Consider the following 10,062-nt stretch of genomic DNA (forward strand, 5'->3'; position numbering starts at 1 on the left):
TTAGGAAGTATCCCGGTTTAAGACAATCTGGGTTTAGGGCAGTTCCAGGTTTAAGGTTATTGCTGCTGGGAATAGGGTGTATCCTGCTGCCCGAGTTCCCATTGAGTTCTCGTGGAATTGAGAAAGTATTTTGGGACGTGAATTGTGCGGCAGAACTTGGATTTCCCCAGAACGTGTGTGTAGAGGCCGGTGTGAGTTCGGGAATAAAGAATTGCTGTTTGAATCTACAAGGTGTATGGTGGCTCGTGATTCTGTGTCCAGCCAAGACTGCGGCAGACAGTGCTGAGAGTCGGTATGAATTAAGAAAAACAACTCAATACTCACCCTGCTGTTCCAGCTTAGGAAAAATGGCTCACTTCAATTTTTTTTTTCCTTTATTTATATCCTAAGCCAATTCCCTGGGCAATTCGTACTCCCCTCTACAGACAGGGAAACTGAGGCTTCAAGAACCAATAACCTGTTTAAAGGCACTGACCCAGCGTGATGAGGGTGGCCTGAACGTAGGCCCTTCTCCTTCCACAATGCCACCTCCTCCATCTGTAAAGGGGAGCCCTAGGAAGACGGCTTCCAATTCTAATGCTATCCCAAGGAGGTGCCTGGGAACTCAGAGTGGACAGCGCCAGCAGCAGGGACAGGCAGGATGTGGGTGGACAGAGGGCTAATGGCTGCAGCTCCATTTTCCCAGCACCCACCCTCTTCTGTTCCCTTCCTATCTGCTGGTGCACACCGCACACCTTCTTGCTAGGTGGAGAGGACAAGGGTTTCCACAACAGGAAGCTTGAAAGTCACTGGATGGAACTCAACAGGAAAGCACAAGGAGTGGCACTCAGACCTTCTTTTAAAACCCCAAACTACTTCTCCCACGACGGGAACAAACACCTGCTGGCACTCAGAATGCTGGCTGGTGACGCACTTTTAAAATTTGGCACACATAAAAAAATTTCCTGTAAGCTCAAGAATTGTTCATACAATTTAGAACAGTTGTCAAATCTTACTTTCTTACTTTCTTTATTCCTTAACTGCTCGTGTGGATAGCTTTTGTCAATGAAACAGCAGGTTCCCTAAGTCAAGGACAATGTGTTACAACTTCATGCTGCTCACGGTGCTCCCATGCAGATGTCCAACAGACAGGCTGAGTGAGTACACTCGCCCTGTCCAACAGACCAAAAGCAAGCTCCTCCTCCTAAATGCTTAGGATATTTGGGGAAATAACAAGAGGACACCTCCCCACCCCAAAGCACAGAACTCCAGAAGAAACATTTAAGTGGGTATGAAATGACCCACAATCCTTTCCCCTCTGACTGTCTGTTAAGTCAGCCACAGAAATAAATGCGAAAAAGTGCAAGACTACTCTTGGGGCACCCGGGAGAGCCACTTGACTACAGGAAGCCACCGACTAATTCCTGTGACTACTGGCAAAAAAGGTGAACCAATTTTATAGAGTCTCTCCACCCCCATCCTGTCCCAGCAGTGAAATGTCTAGGATACATATGGAAGATGCCCTTGGGGCCACATGGCAGGGCTGACGAGGTGTGAATCTACAGAGCCTCACCTGCATTTCGGATCCTCTCTTTGTACTGCTGATCCAGCTTTCTCATTCTCTTCTGATACTCCTGCAACGTTCCTGATGGCCATTTATAAAGCAGAAAGTGATTTTAAAGATCAATCTACTCTAAATTTTGTCTCTTAAAATTATTTTCTCACACCAATCATGACAGTTTTAACTCCCAAGAAAGCCACAGCTGAGCAGAGCTTACTGGCTTCTGGTCCTCAGCTAAGGCACACAGCAGGCCCTGCCGGGGGCCTAAGCACATCGAAACTCCTAGTGAAGTGAGTGCACTGGCGGCAGCCTGGAATCCCAATAACTCCAAGACTGAGGCAGAAAAATCAAAAGTTCAAGGCCCACCTGGGTAACTTAGCAAGAATCTGTCTCAAAACAAAAAATATGAAAAGGGCTGGGGATGCAGCTCAGTGGCAAAGTGCCCCTGGGTTCAAGCTGTGGTACCAAAACTAAACACAACTCTGAAGTGAAGTGGGGGGAGACTGGAGGTGTGCAGACACTCCACCATGTGATTCTGGTCGCTTGCTCCTATAGTCCAAGGCGATAGACCTCCCTTTCCTGGAAAAAGTACCTTCTGCAATAGGGTCTAGGCCGAGGCCGTCCAGCAGAATTTTCTGAAATGGTACAAATGTACTATATTTGTACCATCCGCCGGGTAGCAGCTAGCTCCATGTGGCTCTTATAGCACTTAAAATATGGCCAATGCCACTGAGAAACCAGATTATCAATTTAATTAAATGCAAAAAGCCACATGTGGCTAGTGACAATACCAGAAGGCTTCTGAAAATCTCGCTCATTCACTGTTCTTCTCCAAAGCAGCTCATTATCAGGATCCCAAATTTGTGGGGAAGTGTCTCCTGATCCTAACACCTGCTCACAGGCTAGTCCAGGTGAGTGCAATCCCCCCAGCAATAAAGTGCCTAGTGGAAGGGCTGGGATGCAGCTCTGCGGGAGAACACTTGCCTAGCATGCCTGAGGTCTTGGGTTCAATCCCCAGCACTTCGGGGTGGGGAGTGGCAGTACCACTGACAGGGGACAGCGCAACAGAAAATCAGAGTGAATGGCAACAGCGCACCATGCCCAGGTCCTCATGCTGCATCCAACGTTCAGTTCCACACGCTCCCTCTTGTTTTCATTTCGCAGATTAGAAAACAGATTGAGAGAAAGGGCCATGCCCAGAGTCACATGCTGGACAGCAGTGAAAATGGTTCCCATTATGGAACCTGAGTGCCTGCGCTCATCCCCACGCCACCTGGGCCTCAGCAGCCAATGACTCAGCCCACTTGTAATTCAACAAACAAAACAGAAAACAGCATGGCTGGTCCACAGTCCATTGAAGCTTTGTTGAGAAGAGGAATAAAACTTCATTCTTTGATAACATCTCCCTCAAAAACACACAGCCTGAGGCACAGAGGTTTTCAAATTGTGCCCTACAGACAGCCCCAAATGAGAGTTCACTTAAAGAAATTGCTACATGTTGAAACTAAATTTAAAATAAGAATTTGAAAAATCAACCCTTTACTGATAAAAGAGAGCAACATGTGTACTGATTAAAATCAGTCAGACTAGGGGCTGCAGTAATGCTCAGTAATAGAGCATTTGCATAGCACATGAGAGGCACTGGGCTCCATCCTCAGCACCACATACCAATAAATGGAACAAAGGTATTGTGTCCATCTACAACTAAAAAAATTTAAAAAAAAATAAAATTTTCAATCATTCCCACAAAGAAGTAAAATACAGATTTCAAGGATGTGTAACACTAAGAATGTTTAGGAATAAAAAAGCTGGTCACCAACCTTCCTGCAGCTGTTGCAGCTGCCTCTTGAGAGAAGCCAGTTTGTCCTGATACATCCTGAAAAAAAGAAAAGCCACACTGAAAGACAAACACTCAGTACTCTATTCCGAAACATTCTACGCACAGGAACGGCCTAGCTTGTTGGATTTAGCAGAAGGAACACACCCATAACGAGGACATATAAATGGCATTAAACACAACTCTTACATCAACTCTGTAATTAGACTCTAAATGGCAAAGGAGTGAGTCTATGCCCCCAGCCTGTCTTTCCATACAGACAGCATAGCTGTCTGAGCACAAGTCAATAAACCTTCATGTGATTGCTGAAAGCACTCCTCTTTCAGGATCAGAAAAATAATACACATTCAGAAACAAAAGTTAAAACGCAGGATTTACTTGCAGCCCCAGCTGGGTGAGAACACACAGCACACAACGGCACAAGAACACCGCATGGTATTTTTTGCCTCCCATACCCAGTGGATTAAAGGCAATTACACACTCTGGCAAGTCTGCCTGAACCATGGATTCTACACATAAATTACATTTTGACAATATTTTTGCTTCTACCTGAAAAACACCTCCCTTTTCTCAGTGACAAAAATAGGATCTGCAACCCCCCAAAAATACTGTCCAACATATAAAAAAGGATCTGCACCCCCCCAAAAAAATACTGTCCAACATATAAAAAAGGTGCAACAAGCTGTGGGGGGGGGGGGGCGCGGCGGTGGCAGTACTAAGGATGGAACCCAGGACCTTGCACGTGCTAGGCAAGTGTTCTACACTGAGCTACAGCTACAGCACCCCTTTTCATTTTATTTTGAGACATGGTCTCACTTATCCAGGTTGGCCTTGAACTTGCCATCCTCCTGCCCCAACACCCTCCCCCAGTAGCTGGGATGACAGGCACCACCAAACCCAGCACAATGGCCCTTTAATTGTTCAAATAACCAATTCTCTGTAGGTGGAGGAAAGGATAGGAAGAATCTGAGAACCCCACAGAAGGTCTGCCCTTTACAGCAAATTCCGAAGTACTCCTCAGGCTCACCTTAAATCACAGGAAGCAACCAATTTTAATCAAAATTATTTTTTATCTCACTAAATACTAAGGAGGCACTTTCAATCAAAAGATTGTCTCTAAAATTGATGCTCAAAAACATCAAGTACAGGAGGGATGTATGAGCCACACATGAGAAGTCAATATTTGGAACCCAGGGCATTAAATTTTTTACCACATGGAGGGTGCCAGCTGGTACTCATGTCTGAGTATGTCTTCGAAAGGGAATACTAGCAAATTGAAGAAGGAAATAGAAAAAAAGAAAATCAGATTCACTGAGATCATGTACAGGAAAACGGACAGATGTATAAGAATACAACTCAAACAGGTCAAGTAAAAAGCTTGCAAAGAAAAAACCTAGCAAAAAGAAAAAAAAAGGGAGGAACTGGGATTGTGGCTCAGCAGTAGAGTGCTCTCCTAGCACGCACAGGACCCGGGTTCGATTCTCAGCACCACATAAAAAAATAAAAAGGCATTGTGTAAAAAAAAAAGAAAAAGAAAAAGAAAAAAAAAAAAAAACAAGCAGTTTCAGGGATGAAACAGCACACAGGGGCTGGGGATATAGCTCAGGTGGTAGAGTGCTTTTGCCTCACATGCACAAGGCCCTGGGTTCAATCCCCAGCACCACAAAAAAAGTAAGTCCAAGAGCACGTGAATTTTTAATCCTTCATTCAACACCAGTCAGACTTAGCTGAACTACCCCTTTCAGGTTCCAAAGCTTGAAAGGGATGACAGAATCCAGAGGATGGCCACAAACATTTGCACACAGGACTGAAAAGGGGAAGAAATGTGGATCATCTAGTTTAAAAATAAAGATTTTTAAAAGTTACATCAAGATCCTTAAAATATCTCCAATAAATACTTATTGAGCATGTATCTTGATACTGTCTTCTGTATGATAAAAGCAAGTAGGGGGCATAGGGGTGCAGGCCTGCAATCCCAGCTACTCAGAAGGCTGAGGCAGGAGAATCACTTGAGCCCAAGAATGGGGGGGAGGGGTGGCGGGCTTGTCTGGCTGGCGGCAGGGTTTGGTGAGGATGACAAAGACCTGTGTGAACATGCACAGGGCAGAGGGACAGACAGCAGCAGCCTGCTCTGCAATCCAGTTTCCTTGGGCCCACAGAGTTGGCCCTCAGTGGTTCACATCCATTTGAGAAGACAGTTGTTTTGAGACACCTCTCTGAACATTAGTTTTCACATCTAAAAAAAAAAGCATGGTAAAATATGGCCTTATTTCATCCTCTGTGATTACCTCCACCAAGGTTCCTTTGAGACTACCCTTCAAGAGCATCTTAGGAAAACTAATTAAATTTGATTAATTTAGAGGTAAGAAATTACATATATACACAGGCTTTGAAAGCACTAATGTCAAAACCATGTACACATGGCGGCTATAAAAAATTTTCTTATCAATTCTACATTTCAGAAAAGACATACAAAAGTCATACTCACTGTTCCTTCATTTCTACATAGTCTTCTTCGTCGTGCTTTGCCAGGTCAGTTTCACTAGCATCCTCAGTGTCTGAGTAATATTAAGGAAAAGGGGTTACATAAAAATCATAATTCATAGACTTGGTATCACCTGACAATATAAGTACTTAATAAGTTTCTGTAAAATGAATTTCTTCTCAAGGCAGGCCTGCATGAGCAGTCAGTGAAAAAGACAAAATATTGTTAAGACAGGAAAGAAAATGCCATTTCTAACTTACACAGAGTCATATTTACAGAGAGCTTGCCTTTACCTGAAATGCAGCCTGAGAAGAGGGTGCATCAGACACAGGCAGTCATGATCAAGGCTGCTACTCTTCAGAAGCAACAACACTGGCAGTTCAGGCAAGGAGGTGTAAGCTAAGACTGGACACTGTAGGCAGTCAAGCCCTACTCGCTGTCAAGAAAAATTCAGTGGGGCTGGGACGAGGCTAGGTGGGAAAGTGCTTGTGTAGCATGCACAAGGCCCTGGGTTCGATTCCCCAGCACAGAAAAAGGGAAAAAAAAAAAAAAAGAGAAATCCTAGCATACACATTCTCTTCTGATACTTGCTCATTTTTAACCCCCTCTAACATTTTACATTAAAATATATACAATAAAAAAGGAGAATGCCCCCCAAACAAATTGAATTCTAAGAACTGAAGTGCAAAGTTACAATCAAAGGAAGCAGGACAGAGGCAAGAATATAAAACAAAAACATTTTAAAACACCGTTCTCAGAACAAGCAAATGGCTGGAGTATCTACATAATTTTCACAGCCCCTTATACTTTCAAGGAGGAAAAATAAAATAAAATTTAGCTTCATCACTCCCCCTGGTGGGTATTAAAAGCATTACATGTATTTCACATTGTAAATCTCTGGTTCAGTCTTGCCTTGGGATGTGGTTGAACCAAATGTAAGTTTCTTCAACTTTATTTTCCCTATATGCAGCTGCCTTTGAGAGGCTGTTGTAGATCCGATTCTCCACAAACTCTTCTCCCTTCCTTCAGCGGAAGAGACCTTCACCTGTCATGTGCCAGCCTGCCACATTATTTGGCACTGGGGAGACTGAGATGATTAAAACAGACTTCATTCCAGACAGCTGGTCTAGCTCTTGCTTTTACGGCCCTATTTTGTGCCAGAATATTCCACCGGTTCATCAGTCTCTCTCCATCTCCTCTTTCTTGCTTGCCCTTTTTACATTTCTTCACCTTTCTCCTCCTGCAGACAGTTTCCTTCCTCAATGCCTCCAAAACAGTTTTGCTCACACTTGCCAATAGGTAAAGCCCAATTTGAAAAGCAAGGCTGAGAGGCAGTATATGATAATATAAAGAGCATGGAACCGAAAATACGTCTGGGCGCCATAAAGTAAATCCCTACCTCCTCCTGTGCCTGTTTTTCCAGTGGTGACCGGCCAAGTACTTGATGCACGTTATCTCATTTAATCCTCACACCTTCCCCAAGAAAGGGGGACGACTTGGGACACCACTGCAGTTGGTTCAAGTTGTCTACGGTTACGAAGCTGGTTTAAATGACAGCCAAATTCAAACCTAGGCTAGCTGATTGCAGGTCCCGTCCTTTTAACCTGTATTCTCTATCGCGCGCTGTACCGCGTAAATAAAGCTCATTTAAGCATTTCAGGGGACTTGGGACCCAAGAAGCCAAACTGGCCTCCACTCTGATCCTCGGGGTGGGCGGGGGGAGTACTACTCAAGGAACTCAGTGGATGACTTTCCCATTCCAACCCGCGAAGACTCTGAGGTTCAATCAAAGACGGTTGGGCTGGGGGGTGGGGGCTTGTCTTAAAGGGACCTGCAGCTCTCACTACCTCCAGCCCCCTCCTCTCTTGACTGGAGGGTACGACGCACCCGGGCTGCCCCGTCCCCCCACAGCGGCCCCTCCAGCCAGCCCCAAGCCCCGGAGGCCGCCCCGCCCCTCTCCCGTGCAGCCCCACCCCAGCCCACTGCCGTCGGACGACCTAGAGGACGCACCTTCGTCAGACTCGCGGCCCCGACAGCTGCGCTCGTCGTCCTCGGCGCTCTCCAGCTCCTCGTCCTCCTCCGGGTAGTACTCCGGGGCCGGCGGCGCTCCAGCCGGGGCCGGAGCCGGAGCCAACAGCCCCGCAGCACTCATGTCGTCTTTAGCTGCCGCTGAGCGTGCCCCCGGGAGATCACGGCCACCGGCTCTGGGGACTCGACGCCTGCCTAGCAGCGCCGGAGGGAACCCCTAACCCAAGGAGCTGGAGCCCCGGCGACCCCTTCCCCGTCTGCGCCGAGCTCCGCCCCCCGCGCCCGCGCTCGGCAACGGGGGCCTCGCGCCGCAGGCGACTTCCGGGTCGCGAGCTGCCCGAAGACGGCCTGACTCCGCCATCCTTGAGAGGGTGGGGAGGACGCCAGACGCCCCTTTTGCGGGAATCCCTGCCCTTTCATCGCCGACTTAAAATCATCAACAGGCAGTGGAGGAAGGGCGGAGGCCGGCTCCCTGGAGTTAGGCAAATATACGGACAGCCCTACCCGCAGCCAGGACCCCGAGTCTCCAACGAGACTTCCGGAAACAGCCGCCAGGCGGCGCCCGGAGCCAAACCTAAAACGAGGATAGTAAGCGACCTGAGGGGCGGAAGGTTTGCCCCGCCTTGGGCAGGTGGAAGTGGACTCTGATTTTAGCAGGTGAACAACATGCATATCCTCTTAATAGGTCAGGAATCTGGACGGCCAGAGTATGCGTTGTCTTGCAGGGGGCGTGGTGGGGGAGCCTGGCTCCTCCCCTAGATGAAGAACTGAAATAAAGACAAGGATGCTGATATTCGGTCCTGGGTCCGCAAAACCGTACTTTCCCAGTCCTTGGGAATCCTTTCTGTTGCACAGCTGGACTCCACACGGTCTTTTCCTGATTTTACGAATGGCGAGAAGAGCTGTCATTTGTCTAAGGGGAAGAAAATGGCAGCGTCCAGTGTGTTTGATTTATAAAGACCACCAGACCCATGCTTCTGCCTCATGTTTCCTTGAATATTAATTTTTAGAAACCGTTTTTGCACCAGTCCAGTAGCTTACTAGCCGACTCTCAACTGAATGAGCAGAGCATTTGCCTACAGGAAGCAATTTGGCTAAAACTCTGGGGTAAAAAGCTGAGTGTCTGCATGAGTTAATTTGTGTGATTCCCTCTGACTAGAAGGGGAAGACAGTGTAGCAGATTTTGCTTAGCAAACGAATTTAGGGTATCCCTTTTGCTGAGAACAGCGTGGTCTAGTTGTTTGTAACAAGAAACAAAAATAAAGAAAAGTGCCCAGAGGTGTTTAATGGTCTGTCCAAAGTAACCTCATTCTATTTTAGATACAAGTCTTCGTAGAAAAAGTAATAAGTAATAAAACCAAACATAGATGTGAAAACCAGGGTGGAGCCTAACACAGCATTCTGATACTTAGAACCCCTGTGATCAAATTTATCTCTAAATTGGCCCCCAGAGCCTTCTAAAAATGTATAATTTTATTCTCCTACCATTTATTTTGATGTTTCTTATTTACTACCTTGTTTTAATTAAAATCTTGGCTCTCTCTGTAAGGGATAATTCCTCCCAACAAAACACAAGAATTTGCAGAATGGAATGCTGAGATGTCTTTCCAGGAGTTCAGCAATCTTCTGAAGGTCCTTCTCAATAAGAGGCATTCTCAGCTCACTGTAGGTCTGCTGTCTATATTTAAACTAGAATTTCAGGATTGTCTCTTGTCCAAAAGATGAAGTCATTTTCCTTCTCTTTTTTTTTCCTTTTTCTCTCCGAGTTTTAGCCAAATTTTTTGGATCCCATCTAAATTATTTGTAATCAACTACATGGAGCAACTAGAGTTCCTATCAGTAACAATATTCATAAAGCAAAAAAGGACCACCATGTTAGAAGTCAGAGTTCATTGATATAATGAATCAGAAAATAGTTGATTTCATTGCTGAATGTTGACTGTTTTTTTTTTTTTAAGAGAGAGTGAGAGAGGGGAGAGATTTTTTTTTTTTAATATTTATTTTTTAGTTTTTGGCGGACACAACATCTTTGTTTATATGTGGTGCTGAGAATCGAACCCTGGCCGTATGCATGCCAGGCGAGCACACCACGCTTGAGCCACATCCCCAGCCCCTTGACTGTTTTTTTTTTTCCTTCCAGTCAGGTGCAGTGGTACATGCCTATAATTCCAG

At 45.9% G+C, this 10,062-nt stretch overlaps 1 protein-coding gene across 1 annotated transcript in view; it reads right to left on the reverse strand.

Annotated features, from left to right (window-relative positions):
- SUDS3 (SDS3 homolog, SIN3A corepressor complex component) overlaps positions 1–8,121 on the reverse strand; it is a 32,612-nt gene extending 24,491 nt beyond the window's left edge. The window contains exons 1-4 of the mRNA XM_081284680.1: positions 7,873–8,121; positions 5,866–5,935; positions 3,361–3,416; positions 1,553–1,624 (exon numbers count right to left, since the gene is read on the reverse strand). Coding sequence (XP_081140806.1) covers positions 1,553–1,624; positions 3,361–3,416; positions 5,866–5,935; positions 7,873–8,014 — 340 coding nt within the window. The 5' untranslated portion in view covers positions 8,015–8,121. The remainder of the gene's footprint in view (positions 1–1,552; positions 1,625–3,360; positions 3,417–5,865; positions 5,936–7,872) is intronic.
- Positions 8,122–10,062: the final 1,941 nt, after the last annotated feature.

This window comes from Spermophilus citellus (assembly GCF_964194105.1).
Source record: "Spermophilus citellus genome assembly, chromosome: 3".
NCBI classification, from domain to species: Eukaryota; Metazoa; Chordata; class Mammalia; order Rodentia; family Sciuridae; genus Spermophilus; species Spermophilus citellus.